This window comes from Mustela putorius, unplaced genomic scaffold (genome assembly GCF_011764305.1).
Source record: "Mustela putorius furo isolate JIRA1106 unplaced genomic scaffold, ASM1176430v1.1 tig00000592_pilon_pilon_pilon, whole genome shotgun sequence".
In the NCBI taxonomy this organism is placed as follows: Eukaryota; Metazoa; Chordata; class Mammalia; order Carnivora; family Mustelidae; genus Mustela; species Mustela putorius.
Window position 1 is genome coordinate 10,506,420 of NW_025421426.1, and position 23,134 is coordinate 10,529,553.

General features: G+C 47.6%; 1 protein-coding gene across 4 annotated transcripts in view; it reads right to left on the reverse strand.

Moving 5' to 3' along the window:
- TOX2 (TOX high mobility group box family member 2) overlaps positions 1-22,250 on the reverse strand; it is a 139,047-nt gene extending 116,797 nt beyond the window's left edge. Inside the window, exons 1-2 of one of the 4 annotated variants that reach the window (XM_045082184.1) lie at positions 22,143-22,250; positions 20,002-20,066 (exon numbers count right to left, since the gene is read on the reverse strand). Coding sequence is in view for 1 of the 4 variants with exons in the window: in XM_045082183.1 (XP_044938118.1) it covers positions 12,240-12,338 (99 nt within the window). In the remaining 3 variants the exon portion in view is untranslated. Of the gene's footprint in view, positions 1-10,915; positions 11,261-11,335; positions 12,082-12,239; positions 12,402-20,001; positions 20,067-22,142 lie in introns of those variants that run through there. The other 3 variants (XM_045082183.1, XM_045082186.1, XM_045082185.1) reach the window with 3 other exon arrangements.
- Between the last annotated feature and the right edge of the window lie 884 nt (positions 22,251-23,134).

Sequence of the window (23,134 nt, forward strand, 5' to 3'; positions counted from 1 at the left end):
CATTATTATCTCATTTAATTTCATAAGCAGGTAAGCACTGGTAACCCCGTTGTGTAGATGAGGAAACAGGGCGCCGGAGGTATTAAGTAGCTTTCCAAATGCCCTTGCTCCCCTGTCCAGCTTCATCTCTTGACACTGTGGTCCCCTCCTATGCCTTTGTACATGCTGTCCCTTCTACCTGGAATGCTTTTCTCTACCTTCCTCACCTTCAAGCACAGACCGAGTGTATCCTCTAGGAAGGCTTCCTTGACCATGCCAGCCTGGCCTGGTAATCCGATACCCATTTGGAGTTCCTTATTTTCTCCTATCTCTCTAATAATACTGTGGCTCCTCGTGGGCAAGGATCAGGTCTTAAAACACCTGTTCCTGCCTGGCATCTACCACACAGCCCTGCATACAGCAGGCAGCGAACGTTCTTTGCCTGGCTGAATGAATGAATGCATTTTTTGTAAGTTGCATAGCCGGCATTTGATCCCAAGCCGATGTGACTCCACAGCATATCTCTTGGCCAGAGTTTATGTCTCTGTCTTACGCAGATCAATCAGAAAACATAAACAAGCATGGAATATATTCCAACCGTATGGAGGACTTCCTTCATCCCTCCAAAAAGATCCTGAAAAGCACCACTTCTCTGGGGAAAGCAGGATGTTGTCTATGGGGGTAAAGGGTTAAGCAACTCCTTTTCCTCTCTGCAAGAGAATTTCACCTTTGTTAATTGTCTAGCAGAACTCCCCTGGAAACCTGATGAAGGTAAGATGTTAACTATGTTACTAGGCAACTCTGCTTATGGTAAAAATGACCCCTTCCTGGTAAGCTGCATCTGGACTAGAAGTAACTATAAATAAATTATAAATATCTGATAAAGAAACCGAACTTTAGATTTTCCTGAGTGTAGTGACTCTTACAACTGATAGGCCCCCGGCAAGAAACCCTGGAAGGTAGAGCTGTTACAGAAGTTATGGGTCCTTTTGGGGAATAAGGCTTCTGAGCCAGGATGACCTCCAAACCCACATCGTGGGTCTCATTCCCCTGCACCTACACTACAGTCTGCGGGGGTGCTGGGCAGCCAAGAGAAGAGCTGGCAGCCGCCTCCATGGATCGAAGCAGGGGCTGTGGCTGGAACTACTCCTGTGGAGGAGCAGATCTTGTGCCCTGCTGGCAGGTGCTGGGTCCTGCCCACCTCTGTCAAGGACACAGGGACCAAGTGTGGTCCATGTGTGTCCTGTGAGTCTGAATGTTTAACCAAACCTAACAGAGTCCCTGTGGGAGAACAATGAGAAATAAGGGAACCGATCTGGAGAGAAAAGAAACCACCCCAACCAAACCCACCATGACACCTATTCTGAGCTGGAAAGCTCCCGAGACTCTACTATTTGTACCATTTATAAAACACACACACACACACACACACACACACACAAAACCTGGGAAGGAGCCTGTGTTCACTATCCTACAGAGGGCCCAGGTGACTGGAACAGCAGCTGGCCGTAGGAGTGAGGAAGGGCATGACGTACGTGATCTCCCAAGGCCTCACCACAAACCTGGGATGCAGCTGTGGTTATGTGAGAACAATGGAGATCAGAGAAGTTAAATGGTAGATCCAAAGTCACACAGCTTGTAAGTGGCAGGATACGAAGTCAGGCACTTGCACTGAACTCACAATCACACTTGAATCCACTATCTGGTTTTGCAAAACAATTCACTTACAGCTCAAGTGAATGTACAGAATAGAAACGGGCATGGGGGTTGGGGTGAGAGGACCTCCTTAAATAGTGTAGGTAGCAACCACGAGGCACTCAGTAAATATTCGCGAAGTAAATGAGCAACAAAAGGCCCAGGGTCCATATTCCACATTATCAAGCTCCGTTTAAGTCAAAACAGCAAAATGGAACAATAAAATTTATGCATGAGATTGACCCTGGGTTATACTACTGAGTAGGATTCATTTCCAACAAGTTTCTAAATCATCCCTGCAAATTAGGCCCAACTTCAAGATAAGCACGTTTTAATTAGCTGTAATATGAAGGCATTCTATTACCAAGTGATGTTTAAGGTTGAAAACCAAGGCAGAAGGCCCAGCTGGGAATCCCCCTGGGCCGCAGAAGAGCCAATACATTAAGAGTAAAACCAAGGGGCAAGTTGGTTCCCTCTTCCATCCCTGCAGAGGCTGGGAGCTCGGCCTGACACCACAGAGCCTACAGGAGAGAGGGGCAGAGAGAGCACTCTCAACTCCGGTCCAGCCAACCAGTTTCTCTGCTGCCTTTTGTAACATGACCTCCTTGGACCTCAGTTTTCTCACCTACAAAATGGGGACATGTGTGCCTGGCAGAGTTCTTATATGAGAATGAGCCAACGATGGGTAAATGCACAGCAAATAAAATGGTGCTTTTTCCACCCTACTTTTCTCCATAAAATGGCACAAAATTTAACAATAAAAATCAGCGAGAGGGGACTTTTTGTTCAAGATGGCAGATAGACATACACTTTTTGCCTCTCCTTTCTTCTAAGCAACGCTAGAATGGAAAGAAAAAAGATACACAACAGAACATACACATACATATATATTAATAATTCAGATAGATAGATGGATTAAAATAGAATAACTCCAAAAAACAAAAACAAAAACAAAAACATTAGAACACAAGAAAGGGCTGGGGATCAGAAATACTAAGAGTGCTTAGAAGTAAGCAGTCAGACTGACAAAGAAGCCTATCACCTCCAAGGCACCAGCACCCCAACACAAGACCTCTGGAAAAGCTATTATCCTAACTGAACCCCAGAACATCCCCAAAGGCAGGCAGCAGGAAGCCCTGGGCCAGGGACATGACTGGACTTTTGTGCTAGCCTACAGACCTTGGAGAAGCTGACTGTTGGATCTGCCTCCAGGCTAAAGGCAGGGAGAAGAACTCCAATTAAATGAGAGATGTGCCTTAGGGATTCCCCCCTGTCGTTAGCCATGAGGCAGGAAAAACAAAGTGAACCAGTGCCCTTGGGTGATTGCTGGTCTACCTGAGAAACAGATGCCCCAGCCTTAAGTGAGCTTGTCTGTCCCCTGCACTAAGAGAAGACCCCAGCTTCAAGGGTCCTCCCACAAACCATACCCAGGGCACCCAAAACCAACATTCACATTGCTTATCCACAGAATCGTGGATCTCGCAGGCATTGAGGAAACTCACAACTCACAACTACAGACGGATCAGTCTAGACGTCTGTTTACAAGTAAATGTCAGTCATGAGTCACCAGGCATTTGTAGAAAATATCAGCATAAAAAGAGGCCTGATGTGAACAGAACTAACTACCAAGAAAAGAGCTAATGCAGGAAACAGAAGATAACTTTTTATCTTCTGTATTATAATCTTAAAAAAACTCAAGATACTCACATATACTTAAGAAAAAAGAAATGGGATACTCTGATACAAGATCAATCAAGAAACAATACAAAATTCTGGGAAATGAAAAGGTGACAACTAAAGATATGAACTAAAGAATGGTTATGACTAGAAGTATTTCACCCAACTCCCCTCAGGGGTTAGCGTTTGGGCGAGGGGCTTGAGGGCAGTGGGGAGAGGAAATGAGAATGAATGGGCCCTCCATGTTTTCCTTTATATCCTACTATAGTTCTGTGTACCTTACAAAGGATAAAAACAAATTTCAAAAAAAATATGGCAGGACTCAAGATAAAGTGTGAAAATGACAAGAGACTGAAATGAAACTGGAAGTTAACATGCAAAAGACATGCGTGGTATCTTATGATATAGCTACCCGGGACCTACTCGTTTACCTCCAAGCTTCCTGGGAGCCATTGAAGACAATGCGGATAGGACAGTCATGGACAATGGCCAACACTGAGGCAGGGACCAGGTGAAGGGCCTCTTGTTGAAGCTGTGGCAGGACTCCAGCCCAAGAAGAAAGCCATGGTCCCCTACCCAGAGCTAACTCACTTAGGCATGGCCCAGAAGCTTCTCAGAAATCAGTGTGGAGTCCTCCCCGCCACACAAGAAAGTGCATGACATCTCAAGAGAACTCCCTTGGGCACAGAAAATTCCATCAATTATCATTTTTCTTCATTCGGACCTAAGAAGCAATTATCCTCCAGCTCTCATTCCCGTCATGAGATAAAGATGAATCCCAGCAAGTGACTCGGAGTTTTTAAAAATCATCAACATGCTGGCCCTTGACTTCCCAAGGGACCCAAGAGGGGAAAGTTTTCTCCCTAAGATGCATCTCCCTGAGAGAGGTACTTTGGTGCTCCCCTTCCTGTGCATTCATCCCCAGCTGCCAGGAATGTCACAGCTGTTCCCCTGCACTGAGAACCTCTCTGCCACAGGCTTGCTGCTCATTCTAGCCGGCGCCAGAAGTTTGCTGTTCTACTGTAGCAAGTTGAGAACCACTGACCGGGAAAATGTGGTGCGGCTACCCTAGAGAGTCAGATGCACTGATGCCAATGACTGGATGTTGAGAGAACCAAGACGCACAAGCAGTTCTCTCACCCCGGTTTGGGACAACTCTGAAGTGACCATGTTCCAGGCCAGCTTCTCTACCCACCCAGTGCTGCATCTCTTACTCCCTTCCAGGTACACTTCCTGGGAACTTCCTCCCAAATAAACCCTCCACGGGCAATTCCCCATCTTAGAGTCTGTTTCCAAGGAAGCCAATGTAAGACTGTCTCCAAGGTGAAAGACACTCCCCCCATAACCTACATGGGGCCTGAAGAACTCAGGGGTCACTGGGATATCTGACCATGTCTGAGCCAAGGCTACATGGCCTAGGCCAGCAACACATCCCTGTTGTTCAAAGCCATGGGCGGGGGGGAAACCTTCCCACATCACAGTCTAGAGCCATGTTCTTCTAAGTGTACTTCCCAGGCCAACAACATCAGCATCACTTGTTATCACTGTGCCTTTTCAGCCTTTCCCTAGACCTACTGAGTCAGAACTTCTGAGAGGGGAACCCGGTGATCTGTGTTTCAATTGCCCTCCAGGTGATTCTGAAGGTTGAGAAGCAGAGCATCCCTGACTACTGGGTGAAATCAAACACAAGACTTTAAACTTTTCCAGCAGCAGAAGACCAAGAGACAGCGGTGGACAAAAGTCTGATGATTCAGCAACATGAGACATTCCTTACTCTGGCTCCACACCTCTGGCTCCACACCTCTGGCTCCGAGGCACTCCTCTACTTACAACCAGGCCAGCTGGAATGGGACACTCTTTATGACAATCTCTGCTGGTGTCCCAGCTCCCCTGGAGGCAGGCCTCCCTGCCTGAGGCTGGCCATACCCCCAAACCACCCGCCAGGTGTCCCTGTAGTAGCTCTTCCCTCTACCTAGGACACCCTTCCAGGAATTCTACGTGCCCCCACATAGCCTGCCCGGCATTTCCTTTAAGACTCTGCCATGTGGGGCGCCTGAGTGGCTCAGTGGGTTAAAGCCTCTGCCTTCAGCTCAAGTCGTGGATCCCAGGGTCCTGGGATCAAGCCCCGCATCGGGCTCTCTGCTCAGCAGGGAGCCTGCTTCCTCCTCTCTCTCTGCCTGCTTATGATCTCTGTCTGTCAAATAAATAAATAAAATCTTAAAAAAAAAAAAAAAAGACTCTGCCATGTGAGGCCCTTCTACACCCCTGGCACTGCCCCAGACAATTAGATATTTAATTATGACTCTGCATTTTGAGCCAAGCTATAAACCCACACAGCCTTGCGTCTAGTAAACAGACGTTTCCCGTTGAGTGGCTGAGCCTTCAGGACAAGGCTGGGTCCCCTGGCACAGAGTAGGAACTCAATCAGAAGCTGCTGAACATCTGAGAAGCCCAGCAGTAAACGGGTAATTACATATTGGAAAACCCCAGGCTTGTTGCTCATTCTAGCCGGCGCCAGAAGTTTGCTGTTCTACTGTAGCAAGTTGAAGCATCAGGATAATTGATCAAAATTTATTATCCCGTGTTATACAGCATGTTTTCGCTAAGAGATAAAATTACAATTTACCACGACTCATTAAGTTAATAATTACTTACCATATGTTTTTATGGCTGCTCCCAAACCACACTGAAAAATCACTGTGCAGGTTTTTGGTCCGTGTAAATAGGATGGCTGCCAACCACGTGGATACAGAATTTACTGACAGGGAGACGCAGGACCAAAATATTGAACAGGTAGCACAATTCTAAAGTTTCGCCCTGCTCATCCCCGTGACTCTCTAGGGTAACCGCACCACATTTTCCCGGTCAGTGGTTCTCAAACAGGGGCGCTTTTGCTCCCCCAGGGGATACCTGGCAAAGTCTGGAGACGTTTTTGGCTGTCAGGACTAGGCAGGAGGTTCTCCTGGCACCTAATCAGTAGAGGTCAAGGATGCAATGACACATCAGATGATGTACAGGACAGAACCCCCCCCCCTCAAAAAAACAAGGAATTATTAGGTCTGAAGTGTGAACAGTGCTGGGGCGGGGAAACACTGTTCTAGATCAAAGGAAACTTCCATAGATGTTTCTTTCATCAGAGATTCATAGCAACAGTGTGAGGAAGACATTGCTGTCCCCTTGCACAGATGAGAAGACTGAGGTGAGGAGCAGTTAAATGATGTGCACCAGGTCAGCAGCCCACTCCAGCGAATGGTGCAGATGCAATTTGAAACAGTCTCCTCTGACTGATAAAGCCAACTCCCCTCCCACACAGATTCAAGAAGGAAACAGACGCCAAGGAAATGAGCAGCTCTCTGTTAATTCATTAGGCTGAACGGTCCAAGCGGAGACTGCTTCCAACGGAATGCAGGAGAAATCAGATCCAGAACCCAAGGCACAGAAACACCTGCTGTTGGGAGGACCCTTCTCCTGCAGCAGCTGGGACAGTCAGTCCTCCAGCATCCAGGGCTGAAACAGTTTCCCCCGCCTCATAACTTTCAATTGTGCAGCTCTTCATGAGTAGAAATGAAAGCGTTTCCTGCTGGGGCCACATGCGGTATATGCATGACTTCCAACCTCAAGGCAACCCCACAGAGGAGGTGTTGCTGTACCCATTTTGCAGATGAGGAGACGGAAGCACGGGGAAGTTAAATAACTTGCCTGTGCTGATGATGGTGAAGGCAGCATGCAAACCTGGTTCTGCCAGGTTCCAGAACTTACACTGCCTTCACATCTTGCAACTAGTTCTAGGAAATGAGAGAAGCAAAACAGTTGGCCCTATGGAATCACACAGGGCTGGCAGTCCCACAGGGGGATTCCTTGTCCTGTAGGCAAGGACTCAGCTGTTCTTCCAGGCTTTCTGGCTGCTCTCTGTGCTGGGCTCCGTCCTCTGGTCCTACTTGTGCAAGCTCCTCTAGGAATGACAGGTCAGCCAAGAGACTCTTGGCCCTTGCTCTGCCCTGGATTTGATGTGCTCACTGATATCTTTACAGAGCCAAAGAGATGCTAAGTTCCTCAAGCTACAGAGGAAAACTGGCAAGCCCTGAATTCATTAATGCATTCATTAATTCAGCAAATATTTATTGAGTACCATGTGCCAGGCCAGCTCTGGGAATACAAAAGTAAATGTACGCACCGTGGTTCCTGCCCTCTGAAGCATCTAAGGGCACATCTCCTCTGAAAGTAGCACCCTCATCCTTCCTGGGGGTACTGCATTTTACAATTATAAAGGACATGCCCAGGCTTCGTTCATTACATCTCCTTACCACAGCTCGCCATCTCACTAGACTGATGTTCACTGATTTGCTTTCCCTTTGCCAAGAGGGAAACAGAGGCCCAGAGAAGGTCGCTGTCACGCTCAATGTCACCCAGTGGACTGGGGGCAGCAGTGCCAGGCCCGGGCTGTGGCTCCTGACATTCATAAGGTACAGAAGTTTGGCCATAAGGACCCTCAGGACAGATGAGGGGAGGGGCTATGGGAAACACATTTAAGACAGAAAGTAAAGAAGAGCTGCCTCCCATCCTCCAGAGTCCCCGGAACCAGCCATCTCAGCTCAGAGCTCACCTGGCCCAGGTCCACCCACGGGTCCCACCCACAGCCACCTGTGTCCCTGCAGAAAGAAGCGGTGGGGACCTCAGCTACCAGAAATGCTAAGCAGGCCTCATAAATGTCAAGTAGAGGTGAGGTGGGGACAGCACCTCCCACCCCTTGGATTTTCGTCCCAAGGAGACACCGATCATTCACTAGCCGAGCTTGTGTTGATCCCCATCAAATACAAGATGCTGTGCCCAGAGCTGTGTGGGTGGGGAGTTGCATCACTTACCCACGCACACATTTCCTGAGTAGTTGGGGGTCAGGCACTGTGCCAGATGCCGGGAGCCCACAGAAACCTGTACACAAACAACCAAACCACTGCCACACAGTGTGGTCGCTGGACCGCCGGCAGCATCACCTGGGAGCTCATTAGACATGCAAATTCTCACGAAAAGACTTGTATAAAAATGTTCACAGAGGTTTTGTTTATAATGGCCCCGACCTGCAAACAAACCCCAAAATCCATTGGCAAGTGAGCACATAAACCAATTGAGCTACATTTATACCAGGTAATACTACTTAGCAATAAAACAGAACTATGGATATACACGATACAGATTAATCTTGATACCTTGAGCAAAATGAAACCAGATGCAAGGATGTATATGCTGCATACGAAATTCTAGAACTTAGGTATACTTGGTACACTGAAACTGAACATCATAAAGCATTGATAATAGAAATCAGATAAGTCGCTTCCTGTAGAGGCAGGAAAGGAGACTGTGGGCTGGAAAGGAGTATAAGGGAACGTTCTGGGGTATGGTAAATGAGCAAAATCTGGATTGGGATGGTGGTTACGCAGGTGTTCATATTTGTCAAAACTCATGGAACTATGCACCTGAAATTTGCACTTTATCTTGTGTCAATCATATCTCAGTAAAAAATGAGTTGCTATCATTTCTCCTAGATCACAAAGCCACAACTGGGGATTTGAACCCACGTTTGCCCGGTTCCAATGGCCAGTTTCCACTAGCCTGCCATAGTGGAGTGGGGGACCCCAGGCAATGCCCAGAGCCTGGTACAGTGCCTTGCCAAAGTCAGAATGAAGGGACTTCACAGATACCCAAGAAAGAGTGTCACATTCTCTCCCTAGTCCTTAAACAGAGACAGAGGCTTGAGGGGAGGGCACCTAAGTGTCAAGCTAGGAGTCAAGAAACTTGGGTTCAGGCCTCAACTCTGCTCTTCACATGCGATGTAAGCTGTAAGTGCATTACCCTGTGACTCAGTTTCCCCTTCTGGGAAGCGAGGAAGAAGGAGAGGATCCGTGGGTCCCAGCATGGGGCCATAGATCCTGGGAGTCCCAGGGCCACAAGCTCCTATCCTCACTGAGGCACTGTTGCTACATGAAAAGAGCCATATGCCTGCCACGCATCTGGTGAGCTACTTCTCAAATGCATGTTAATAGTTATTGTGATTAATAAAATAACATCTATTTCAAAGCAAAAATGAAACCATGGCAGCTTTTGCAGTTATGTATTTTCTCAAACAAAAAATACCAAAAGAACAGCCACTGCTCATGACTTTGGTTTAAAGTGGCTGGAATCTCTGTGTAGAGTATCAATAAGGGGACAGTCACCAAGGAAACAGTTGCCGAGGGCCCTTCCAGGTCAGCTGTCCCATAGTTGTCCGGGATCACTTGGGCAAATGTTTGCCCTTGTGTTTCTCGGGCCTAGGTCCCTGTGGGGGCAAGCCTCTTGTGTGCACTGCAAGGACCAATCCCCCAGTGTGCAGGCTGTGTCCTGGTCCCAAGGGTGGTCATGGCTGTCTCTTAGACCTCAGTTTCTGCTCCAGTTCTGACAGTGAGATCATTTGTAAGAATGGAGCCTGGGCACTTCCCTCCCCGGTCCCTCACCATCAGACCCCTGGTCACAATGCACCCTACCTCCCAACCACCAGCACTAAAGATGACTGTCCACTTGGGATCTGCTACCAAGAGGCATGTGACCCACTCCTAGCCAAGTGACTTCCCCTGCCTCATCCTGCCACAAGCCTGAAGATTAAGAAGGAGGTATCACACCCAAGGGCAAGGTCAGACCTTTCTCTCACCTACCTTGGTGGCCCACCTGGACACACTCTTGGCTCTGGGCCAGGGGTCCTAGATCACAGACAGAAACCAGAAACACCAGCTTCTCATTCACTGAGTGGTTCCCTCCCTGGCCAGGTTTCACACTAGTCCTTGGTGCTGAGTCAGAGCTTTACAGAGCATCAGAATAAAGGCAGGGGCCTCAGCTGGGTGACCATCCCCCCACCCCACCCCCAGAAATCCCTCAGGTGGGACCACCCCACTCTAGTGGGGTTTACAGAAACATCACCCGCAAAAGGAGCACTCTGGGCTAAAGGTCACCCCCCTCCTCACTGAGCCAGAAATCCCGGATCCCCACGCACATCCCCAAACCAGAGGCTGGAACCTTGCCAACTTAATATTCAAAAAAATAAAGCCAAGGGCAGAGGACAGTCCAGCTGCCCTGGGCACCCAAAGGTCTTCTCCTCTCTCAAGACTCCACCTGCTACTTGAATCAATTTTCCCTCCATCAGACTGGAAATAGCCCGAGAACCGGCCTTCTCTTCAGGACACCATCCCCTTCTTCAGCTTCTAACTTTGCCGGTCACTGAACAAAGATAATCACATCCACCCGCTGCGAGACCTCACTCGCCGCCCACCTCGCCCCCGACGCCGCCAGGGTCCACTGGCCCAGGATCCCACTCCCTACCCGGGGGGAAACTGCGGAAGGCTTTGCCCTGTGACCCTAGAAGCCGCTCCCCAGGGCCTGGGGACGCACTCAGGGAGGCCCAGCCCGTAGACCCCGCGTTCGTTGCGGGGACGCCCCCTTCCCGCAGCATCCACACAGCAAGGGACTACAGTAAAGCCGGTGGGTGGGGTGAGGTTGAGACCCCGAGGGCCGCCCATCCAACCACCCGACGCTCACTCACCACGCAGCGCCACCGAGCCCGCGAGTCTGCGCCAGGGCCGCGGGGAAACCCACGCGCGCCGTTCAATCCGGGCTCCAAGTGACGAAAAGCCGCGCTGGGCTCCCGCCTGCCCCGGACCGACGCGCCGACCGCCGGACGCACCCACCGTCTGGCTCTCTAACTAAGTTTGAAAGTTCCCCCCCTCCAGCGAGGGAGGAGATGGTGCAGCTGCCCCTAAACGTCCCGGGCCGGCCTGGGCGTGGGGAGCGGGGATCGGACGCCCCCCAGTCGGGATGCCGGGCACGCGAGCTTCCATTGGAAGGACGCGCCTGGCAGAGCAGCGGGGACCGGGCTGCGGGCTGTGATCTCGGAAAAGGCGGGCGGGCGGGGGAGGGGGCTGTTGTCCCTGGAGGGACCTGGACGGACTCCCGCTCACCGTACCCGGGAGGGGTCAGGCTTCGACTGTCCATTGCCAGCTCGGAATCCCAGGCCCCGCCGGGCAGTGACGGCCAATTAGTGAACGGCCAGTTAGTGCGCCTCGGCTCCGGGAAGTTAAAGCCCGGACGCGCGAGTTGGTGACCGGGGTGAGGGCTGGGGCGGCGCGGGGGCTGGGCGTGACCGTATGTGGCTGTGTGACGACCAGGCGATGAGTGTGTCTCAGGTCCACCGTGCATGGGTGGCTGTGCCATGACAGTGTGCGCCCGTGTGAGTGACTGTGCGTAAGAGCGTTTGACTGTCGGAGCAACTTCTTTGTGTGACTGTCCCCAGCTGTGACTGGGTGTGACAGGCGATGGGGACATGTAACGGGGTGTGTGGCCTCGTACCGTGTGAATGGGTGACTTGTATGCGGCGATGTGACAGTGTACGTGGGCGAGTGACTCCATGTCATTGTGTATAAATGACTGTTAGGGTGACTTGTGTGGGACGGTAAGACAGCCTAAGTAGGTGCTTGGCTGCCTATGTGAGTGACAGTGGGTCACTGTGTGTCAGCCTGTGAATGAATGTGAGGCCGTCAGGGGGACGTGGGCGAGCGTGTCACTGTGTCATCGTAAGAGTGACTGTCGAGGTGACTTCTGCCTGTGAACGGAACAACTCAGGGCATGAGTGTAACGGCGAGGTTATCTATGTGAGTGGCATGTGCCCGTCGGCGGGGCTGGCGCGTGAGGGTCCCCGCACATTGGCACCGCCGGCACCTCCCCCCGTGGGTCTCCGAGAGTGCCCCGTCCCGAGCCGCCAGGTGATTCCTGCCCCGCACTCCAGCCCGGGACGCTCCCGCCGCGGCGCGGGGTCCGAAGGCGCGGGCAGGCCGCGCCCGCCTCGGCGCCCACCCCCGGCCCCCGCCTACCTTGCCGCAGTGGTAATAGTCCAGGTGTGCCAGGCCGGCCGGCTCGGCCCCGGGCCGCGCGCCCACCGCGGGCGCCGAGGGGTACAGGCGGACGTCCATGGCGGGCGCGGCGGCGGCGGCGGCGGCTCCCGCGGGCAGTGCCTGGGCGGGCGGCGGGTGGGAGCCAGTGTGCGAGCCGGTGTGCGAGCGCGGGGGGCGGGCCGGGGGCGGGGCCCGGCGGAGCGCCCCGCCCCCGCCCCCGCCCCGCCCGCGCGCGCTATTGTTCCGGCCTCGGGCGCCGCGGAGGGCCGGGGGCCCGGGCCCTGGGGAGGGGTCCCATCCTTCGGGGTGGGCCGCCGCCAGGTCCCTCGCCGGGCTCTGCACCCCCGGGGGTCCGGGAAGGGTGTGCGCCCGTCCAGACGGCCCTTTTCCGTCCCGCTTTCCCCACCAAGGGTGCGGGGAGGAGAAGCCCGTTTGACAGCCCTCCCCAGAAGTGGGACACTGCCCACCCGGCAAATTTAGGAAGCGGGGGCGGGGTTGGAAGGCGGTGACAGGTACACTTTCCAAGATGGGTGCTGCCTTGCCTGGGGGACCACGGCCCAGCGCCTGCGGCTGATCTTAGAGGAACCCTCCCTCCTTGTCCCACTGATCCTGATCGTAGTCACTGGGAGAGGGGCTCTGGGAGTTGCCGAGCTTAAACTCTCACTTTACGTTTGAGGAAACTGAAGCAAGGACAGTCACTTCAGTAATGAAGCTCCAAGGGAGCGGGGGCCCACCGCTCCCAAGGACCTAGGTCTGAGCCAACTGGGAGAAGGCAGAGGACCTGCCCCCTTTAATGAAAGGGAGAGGGAGGGCGATAGAAAGGGCCTGGAAACTGAAGCTCTGAGGGTCCAGAATCTACCCCACCCCATCCCGACCCCCCATCCCGACCCCTACCCCAACTTCTCCTGGAGTAGAGAACAGAACAGAAAGGTGACTGAAGCAGGCTCCTTCTCCCACAGAAAAAAAAAGCCCCCTAGCTCTTCACATCACCTGTGGGAGCTGGCCTGTTCCTCCTCCCCTTCTCATCTAAGGATTGTAGAATTGTCTACACTAGCAGTCCCCACTCCCTCATTCCTACTACTGCACCACTGCCTCTGGTTCCTGGTCTGGCACACTAGGATGCCTGGCTGGGAAGGGCCAGGAGGCCAGGAGGCAGAAGTGGGTCAGAATGGGATTGTTGGATAGCAGCTGGACATGTGACGCTATTTGGAGAAAAGGGAGTGAGCCTGTTGCCCACTCAGGAGCCAGCTTGGAACTTAGCTCCCAACTGCTACTTGAGCTTTGTTGGTCCTGACTGCGAGCTAGGACCATTGCTTACAACCATAAAGACCCACTAATACAAGATTTGGTGTGGGTGGGAAACAGGCTTTTGCTAAAGGTCTGGGAACAGCAGAGGGAAATTACTGTTCAGAAAGGAAAGAACTTGCAAATAAATTTCAGCAGTCATTGTTTCTAGAAATACGTTGACGTATCTCATCAGAAGGAATTTCCCATTGGCCCCTCTACTTTTTTTTTTTTTTCCATCTAGACATCCAGCACTACTTATTGAAAAGAATACCTTTCCTCCCACTTCTCTGCAGTGTTAACTTTGTTATTAATCAAGTCATCCATATGTCTATGGATTGTTTCTGAATTCTCCAGTCTGTCCTGCTAGCCTATTTTTCTCTCCTTATGCCATTATCATACTGTCTGATTTTCTGTAGCTTTATAGTAAGTGCCCCATAGAATAGATCTACACACTTTTACCTTCAGGACTATCTTGGCTATTCTTGATATTTGCACTTCTACTGACATTTTAAAATCAGCTTGTCTGTTTACACACACACACATACACACACAATCCTACTGGGATTTTGATTGCTATGCTGCTATCACATTAACTCTTTTGATCAATTTGGGTAAAATCAACATTTTCAGTATTAAGTCTTGCTATCCATAAATATGGTATGCCCCTTCATTTGTTTAGGTTTTTTTCATTTTTAAGTTCTCTTAGCAATGTTTTAGTTTTCTTTCTTTTTTAAGATTTATTTATTTATTTAGAGAGGGCAGAGGGGAGGGGTAGAGGGAGAGGGAGAGAGAGAAAATCTCAAGCAGACTCCCCACTGAGCATGGAGCCTGATTTAGAGCTTGATCTCACAACCCTGAGATCATGACCTGAGCTGAAATCAAGAGTTTAATATCTTGATATTTAACCGACTGAGCCACCCACACGCCTTTTTTTTTTTTTTTTTTAAGTTTCTATGTAGAACCTTTTACATGTTTTTTATTAGATTCAGTCCTGAGTGTTTTATATCTTTGATATTATTATCAATAGTTTCTTTATATGGCTTTTTACTTTTCTGTTTTTGGTAAATACAGTGTAGTTGTTTTAAAACAAGTCAACAAATTCCCTACTCTTCCATGGAGTGGAGTCTAATAAGATTCCCCTATAAAAGGAATGGGTTTAGTGAATGGTTTTTAACAAATGTAATATGGCAGAAATGACACATGGCTTCTGTGTCTAGGTCATAAAAGTTGATACAACTTCTCCTGGCTCCTTCTCTTGGACATTTGTCTTTGGAACTGTAAGCCACTATGTAAGAAGTCCTAGGCTGCTGTACTTTAAAGAAGTCTGAAATAACCTGCACATAGAATCCATATGCAAAGAACCTGAGACTCAAAGAGTAAGATGACTCACCAGTCCCCAGTTGGGTCACCCCCCTACTGTTCCAGTTCCATCTACTGTTTGATGACAACCATATGAAAAACCCTGGAAAACCCCTAGCTGATCCCTCCCGGAATCCAAAATGTACAGAAACCATGAAAGATAATAAAACATTATTGTGATTTTAAGCTATGAGGTTTGGGGATGATTTGTTACTTGGTAATATAGATGTGGAATGTATAGAGACTTTTGTATAATGCCCTTGTATTCAGCAACATTGCCAAACTCACTCATTCTAACAATTTATCTGTAGATTCTAAAAAAAATGCCATATTCTATCTCATCCATAAAAATGAGAGTTCTACTTTTTCTTTTTCAATCCTTATACATTTTATTTCTTTTTCTTGCCTTGTTGCACTGGCTAGTATTACCAGTATAGTGTTGGAAAGAAGTAATAATAGCAGGCATCCTTGTCTCTTTCCTGATCTCAGAAGGAAAGCTATCAGCATTTCACCATTAATTATAGTGCCTGCTATAGTTGTTGTTTGTTTGATTTCATTATGTTGTTTTGTCCCTTTTTGTAGATATGTCTGCTGTGGGTTGGGGAGGTCAATCTTCACGGGAATCCTGTGGGTCAGGAAATAAGACTGCTGTGTCCACTTTGCAGATGAGAAGAATAAGGCCCAGAGAGGAATGCTCAGCATCACAGTGTTAATAGCAGGACCAATTAGCAGTACATAAGCCTAGAAACCCCGCTTGGAGCACTTCCCACTACCCATACTTCCACAGTCCTGATCCCACTAACTCTGACCAGAGCTATATAACAACAGCCAGCACAGTATGGAGGCCCATGTGCAATGGGTCAGCTCCAGGCAGCCATTTGGCTTCTGTAAGTGTCTGCAGGCAGCAGCAACACCATGATGTTGTCTGTTCCCTATGTCCACTCCCTTCCCTAAGGAGAGGGTCAGCACCAAGGAGGTCTCTGGGAAGGCCAACAGGGAGCCCTGCAAGGAAGTCATGCAGCTCCAAAGCTTGGACTTGCCCTTTCATGTTGGCAATTGATCAGATAGGAAGTTGATGACTCACTTTGCCCCAAAGAAATATCCAGCCTCCTTTGCTGTCCTCAGGATAAGAGTGGGGCTTAATCCTCCCTCTCTTCCTCTTGAATCCATACAGAATATGTGAGAGGGGAGTCTCAGGTCTCAGCAAGTGACCAGCTGGCTCAAGACAGCTTGGCCATGCTCTGCCTTCAGCAACCCAGTTTGGGGACCCAGAATATCTTCCTGTACATCTCCCAGTTCTCAGCATCTAGTATTATGAAGAGCTGAGATATCAGCAATATAGATATGCTTCAATATGTTTTGCTATTTATATATGGCAAGGCAAACCGATCAGGAGACAATTGCCATTGAAAAGACAGTTTGTTACTCACAGTTCCCAAGAGGAGGCACACCACGCTATGGAGGTGGGATGGGGTGGGGCACGCGAGGAAGCATATGCATTGTTCAGAGGCAGAGGGAGAGGGGAAAAGTGTGGGCAAAAGCATTTACTGTAGTTTCCCGTGGAAAAGAATAGGTGAGGTAGGGTAAGCAGACTTAGGATTGGCTAGTTCGAATAATTTCAGTGGGCTCCAGGCCTAGGGACTGATATTAATTGTCTGGTACCCGGCCCTGGGTGATGAGGGCAGGTGGATAGTGGCCTGGTGTGTGAGAGCTCAGTAAAGGAGGTGGTTGCTGGTATGGGCTCCAGACTAGTTGGTTTACATTTTAAAACACATGCACAGGACAGCTATTTACTATCTCTTGGAATTGACTAACTCTGGAAGGGGCAGCCTGTCCAGGGTCCACAAGGCCCCAGATGTCAAATACAGACATGTATTAATACAGATACAAAGCATCAAATACAGACATGTATTAATACAAGACATGTCCACTTAACTCCAGAATCCCAGAGAGAAATCAGTCCTTCTCCAACTATGGTTCCATTACCTGAGGAATGTTGTGGCTTTAAATCAAAATGGCCAACTCTCTAGAAATAGCTTTGGCCAAGGAGCTAAATACCCAGCTGTGGAAGTCCTTAGGTCTCACCATTAATATTCTGTCTCAGTCTTCGTATGGGTATTTGGTAGAATCATACTTCCCCTCCCCTTGAAGTTAGGTATGACGGTGTGACTTGCATTAGCCAAGGGAACAGAAGTGGAAATGTTATTTGTCACTTCCTGCCAGGATGTTTAAGGATCTGGGCATAATTGACTATTCTCTTTTCTGTCCACCATGAAAACCCTAACAAATTCCAACTCCTCCTTTAAAACCCAAATCAAGTAACAGCTCTTTGTTGAAGATTTCTCCAAGACTCCAACTCAGTGTTTCAGTTTGCTGCTCCAGTAACGGTCTGCACACAGAACAACTTCACCAAACCTTGGGAATACATTTGCCCCATGGGTATCTCCAAGTCAGGGACAATATCCCACTGATCTTGATGCCTCCAGCAACCAGCACAGGAACTAAGAGGGCATGGATATGTCATGCCCTCCTCCTGCAGAGACAGGGCTTTGAAGGACCTCCCTAGGTCCTTCTGGCAGGCAGAATGGGTTTCTGGAAACCAGAGAAAGCCATAAGACAAAGAGATGCAGGTACGAGCAGTCAGCATTTGGGGTGTCATGTGCTGGAATGGTAAGATTTGTGGGGATATGGATGGAGCACCAGCATGTCGGCAACAGGACTCCAATCCGTCCTAGGGCAGAACTCTGATGTCCTAGGCATGCTCGCTCTGTGTGTGTGTGCGTGCACACAGGCATCTCCTTTGGGACAGGGTTGAGATGGGTGACTATGGGCAGTAGTTGGGCATTCCTAGGGCCCTGTCCATCATATGCCCACAAAAGCACTCCAGCCTGTCCTTTCTTTCTTTTTTTTTTTTTTTTATGATTTTATTTATTTATTTGACAGAGAGAGATCACAAACAGGCAGAGAGGCAGGCAGAGAGAGAGAAGGAAGCAGGCTCCCTGCGCAGAGAGTCTGATGCGGGGCTCGATCCCAGGACCCTGAGATCATGACCTGAGCTGAAGGCAGCGGCTTAATCCAGTGAGCCACCCAGGCGTCCCTGTCCTTTATTTCTGACAACAAACCAAGTCAGTCCACAGCTTCCACTCCAAATGTCTGCTGGACCAAAGACCAAATGGACCAATGCATGCGTGGTTTGGCACCAGATGATTCACTCTCAGGCCCCTGAACAGAAAAAAGCATGAAAGGCCAAAGGTTCAGAATTTAAGTCCTGAGTTCTGCTCAACATCTTGTTTGACCTCGGGCAAATCACTGCACCTCTTTGAGCCTCAGTTTCCACTTCTGCAACATGGGCAAGTAAAGCCTACGGTGTGTGTCTGTTGTGACAAGCAATGATGAAACAGCAAAGCCCTTCTAAAACTCTGAAGTTCTATTAAATTGTGAGTCATTAAATGATGTTTTCCCAGTCAAGGATTCCAAAGTCCCCTCACAAAAGGAGGAGACTTCTCCCTGATGCCCCACTCTTGAGTCCCTCTCCAGCTTTCCAGAAAGGCAGTACCAAGGTTCATCTGGGAGACTTCACACTCCTTGGGGTTTCCTGGGATGAGGAAGTGGGGGCTGGATAGAAGGAAGGGGGGGTGGGAAGAGTCCATGGGAAGCCCGTGGAGTACCTGCTACAAACCAGCCCCTGAGTTTTGGGGATTCTCTCACCAGCCTTCCAAGTGGGCATTATTATCAAAGCACTTTTTATAAATGAAGAAACTGAGCCCTAGGGGCACATCCTGAAGCCTCAGGCACCCACCCAGAGCCAAGACTTCTCCTCTTTTTTTCCTTGAGGATAGTTGGCATACAGCCTTACATTGGTTTCAGGTGTACAATACAGAAATTCCTCAAGTTTACACATTCTGCCACGCTTGCCTCCAAGCGCACTTACTGTCTATCCCAATGCATTGCTGTTCTAACAGCTAGGATGTCTCAGAGCTGGGATTCATAGCTGAAATCCATGCTCCTGCTACCCCACGCTACACTTGGGTTTAAATTATGTGGTGCACGCTGCCTTACAATTCAAGGAGTTTGTATCGGGTGAGTTACCCAGAACATGTTCCCCGAGAAGTCTCAAGGGCTTACCTTTGTCAGCCATGTGCACACCTGTGCAGTAGTGTGTGCTGGTTACATAAGGAGAGAAATCAAAGAAGTTAAATGTGACATAACCCCAATCAAAACAGAAATAAGACATCACGGTGTCCAGCTACCTGGGGGGAAATAAAAAGAAGCACTTCTGCCAGATAAGAATCATCGTGTGCTACACGTGCGGCAGGCCCTGTGCTAAGAGCTGGACATCTAGTACCTCTGTGAATCTCGGCAACAACCCCATGAGGTACGAACTACTATTATCCCTGGTTTATAAATAAGGAAAATTGGGCACAGAGAGGCCAAGTAACTTACGTACAGTCGGTACGTGGTGTAGCCGAGATTTGCAACTAGCCAGTTTGGCTCCAAAGCCCACACTCATAAACTATACTTCTCTGATCTTACATATAAATTTCAGCGTAAGCAAAAAAGAAAAACTTTGTTAGTGTTTTTATTGGAATTACATGTAATTATTAAATTGGGGAGAACTAAATGCTTTTAATAGAGTCTTTCAATCCATTGAAATTTTATATGTAGTTATAAATTTATATTTTAATATATTTAATTTATATAATTTAGGTTTAATGTTTAACATATTCAATATATGTATATTTTATATACATTTGTATAAATTTATATAGATACATATATGTGTGTGTATATATCCTCTCGGTGTATATAACCTATCAATCTATAGGAATACTATTGAAACTTTGAATGCTTATCTTGTGCCTAGGAAACTTACCAAATATGGGAACCTGGGTGGTTCAGTCAGTTAAGTGTTAACCTTTGGCTCAGGTCATGATCCCAGGGTCCTGAGATCGGGCTCCATACGAGGCTCCCTGTTCAGCAGGAAGTCTGCTTCTCCCTCTCCCTCTGCCATACCCCCTGCTTGTGCTCTCTGGCTCACTCTCTTTCCCTCTGGTAATAAATAAAAAAAAAAATCTTTAATAAAAAGGAAACTTACCAAATTGTCTTATTTGTGTCAATAGTTTCTCTCCTGTAGATTTTCTGGGTAAATGATCATGTAATCTGCAGAGAGAGAAAGAGGTTCTACTCTTCCTTTTCAATCATCTTACCACTTTTTTGTTTTTTTCTTACTGCATTATCCAGCACCTCCCAGATCAAAGTTAAATGAAAGTGTGAATATCAGGCATTCTTGTCTTATTATTTACTTCAATAAACACATTCCTTACATTTACTATTAAGCTATTAAATAAGATACTTCTTGTAAACTTTTGGTAACACTCCTCATCAATTAATAGCTTCTTTTTATTTTTTGTCTGTTAAAAGATTTTCTTCTGGCATTAGTTATGGACCATGATGTTTTTTGAGCATCTATTGAAATAATCATCTGGATATTTTTATTAAATTTTTTTTATTTTTTTATAAACATACAATGTATTTTTACATTATTATTACATTATTATTATTATTATTCACAGACCTGTACCCAGGGGTACAGGTCTGTGAATCACCAGGTTTACACACTTCACATCACTCACCATGGCACATACCCTCTCCAATGTCCAAAACCCCACCCCCCTCTCCCAAACCCCCTCCCCCCAGCAACCCTCAGTTTGTTTTGTGAGATAAGAGTCACTTATGGTTAATCATCTGGATTTTATCTTTGAAGCTAGTATTGAACCATCCTTGAATTCCTGGCAAAAACTGTTAGAACTTATTTTTGGCTGGAATCTGGTTTTTAATCCCACTAAATTCCATTTGCAATTATTTCATTTATGTTTTTTTATAATGATGTCAATAATTGAAATTGGTCTTACATTTTTTTATGCTGTTGTTCCCAAGCTTTGTGTGTCAAGGTTATAATTATCTTGCCTAATGACTTGGGGAGGAAGAATTTGGATAACTGATTCAGCTTCTTAAATTATAATTGGATCATTATGCCTCATATTTTTCTTCAGTAAATTTTGGTAAGCTATACTTTTTTAGGAAGTTGTTCATTTCCTCCAACTTTGCAAATGTATGGGTGTAAGTATTAGTAATTAGTAATTAGTAATACTAAAGTATTAGTATTACTTTACAATTTTAAAAATTCTGTATCACTTCCGGTTACAGAATGATTAAGTTACAGTGATACAGGTCTCGTGTAGGGAACAGTCAATGGTATCGTATAGCATTTTAGGGGGCAGATGTTGGATACACTTGTGGTGAACACAGCCTAACCCACAGACTTGTTGAATCACTATATTGTACACCTACAACTAATGTAACATTAGTGAGTCAGCTGTACTTCAACAAAAAATATTCTATTGTATCTATTATCAATGTTGTCTTCCTTTTTAAAAATAATCAATTACACTCAAGGTTTGTCTATGTCACTATATTTTTTTCTGTAATCTATATTTTCTATTTTCCATATTCTGCTCTACTCTCCAAATTTCCTACAGGTACTGTTTTTTAAAAAATATTAACATTTTTAAAAACAAAGATAGGCACTTGGATGACTCAGTGGGTTAAAGCCTCTTCCTTCGGCTCAGGTCATGATCCCAGGGTCCTGGGATCAAGTCCGGGATTGGGCTCTCTGCTCAGCAGGGAGCCTGCTTCTCCCTCTCTCTCTGCCTGCCTCTCTGCCTACTTGTGATCTCTGTCTGTCAAATAAATAAATAAAATCTTCAAAAAAAAAAAAAAAGGATGGTATTTGTAAAGTACCTGGCACTTAGCGTTTCATAAATGCTCATTAAGTTAATATATGAAAAATATTTTTGAGCGCATGCCAGAGACCAGAGATTCAACTATGACTGAAACATAATTTGTGTTCTCAAGGAGCTTACAGCTGAACTGGAGAGAAAGACATGCCAATAGTCACTTAACTCGATAAACACAATAGAGGTTGAGTACAAAGTGGAATAGGAACACAAAGGAGGACTTCCTGAAGGACGTGATGTAGAGCAGGGCATGATGTAGAGCAGGGCATTGCAGGATGAGTAGGAGCTACACAAATGAAAAAGATGGGTGTTTCTTAGCTCCACCCCTGGGCCCATCTTCAGCTGACCTACCCAATATTCTCTGTCACTTACAGTGGCCTCAGCCATGTACAGGTCTAGGCAAAGGAGAATAAAGATAGAGTTGGTTGCTACTTCTCACCTTGAGGAAGATAGGTGACAAAATTCCTTATAGTGACAGCTGGTCCCCAAGCACTGGTAGCTTTGTCAACAGGCTCAGCCTTATGGGAAACATCAGAACCAGTACCCTAAAATAAAAGATGTACAGCCTCTGATTACTCCCCTCCAAATCTCCTCCCTGGGACCTCAAGGAAATCATTCTGCAGAAGTCTTAATTTCCTAGTCCAGAGGAGTAAGACTCACAATGTCCTAAATTGGATGGAGACAGCAGCTTGGTTAAAGGCCATGAAAAAGAAGGGTTTCCAAGTCCTGATGTGCTGACAGCAACCACTCAGTTGTGGACTCACTCAAGAACACTATTTATTGAGCATTTACTACATACTAAATATTTGATATGAATTGGCCCCCTAACCCTCCCAGCCACTGCAGGAGGTTGCTCTCCCCATCGCTAGGCTGGCAGGAAAGTGAAACTTGGAGAGGTTAGGTGAGGTGAGCCCTAGACAGCTCTGACCTGAGACTCAAACCCAAACAACCTGGCTCTGAGGCCCTGTACACCAGCTTGTATAGGCTCATTCCTTAGCATGTGGGACAGAGCAGACCCTGGGTGACTAAAGGATGGAGTGAGTGGACAGAAGAATGAATTACCACGAAGAATAGGAAGCAACATGGAAATTAACTGCACTGTAATAGTAAATGAAAAGCAAATGACAAAATGGTGGGTGTGAGAAAGAGCTTGTGTTGGCAGGGACTGACTGGGAAGGAGCCTGAGGGAACTTTCTGGAGGGATCACAATGTTCTAAATATCTTGATAAAGGTTTGGGTTACATCGGCAGATGCAACTGTCAAACCTCAGTTAATGTACATTTAAGATTTGTACATTTCATTGCATGTACATTTCAAATCAAAAGAAAAAGCATAAACAAATTTTGGACTCTAATTAATGATATACTGATGTGTTTTAGGGTTAAAGGATAATTGCATTTGAACTGTATCCAAAAAACTGAGATGGATTGA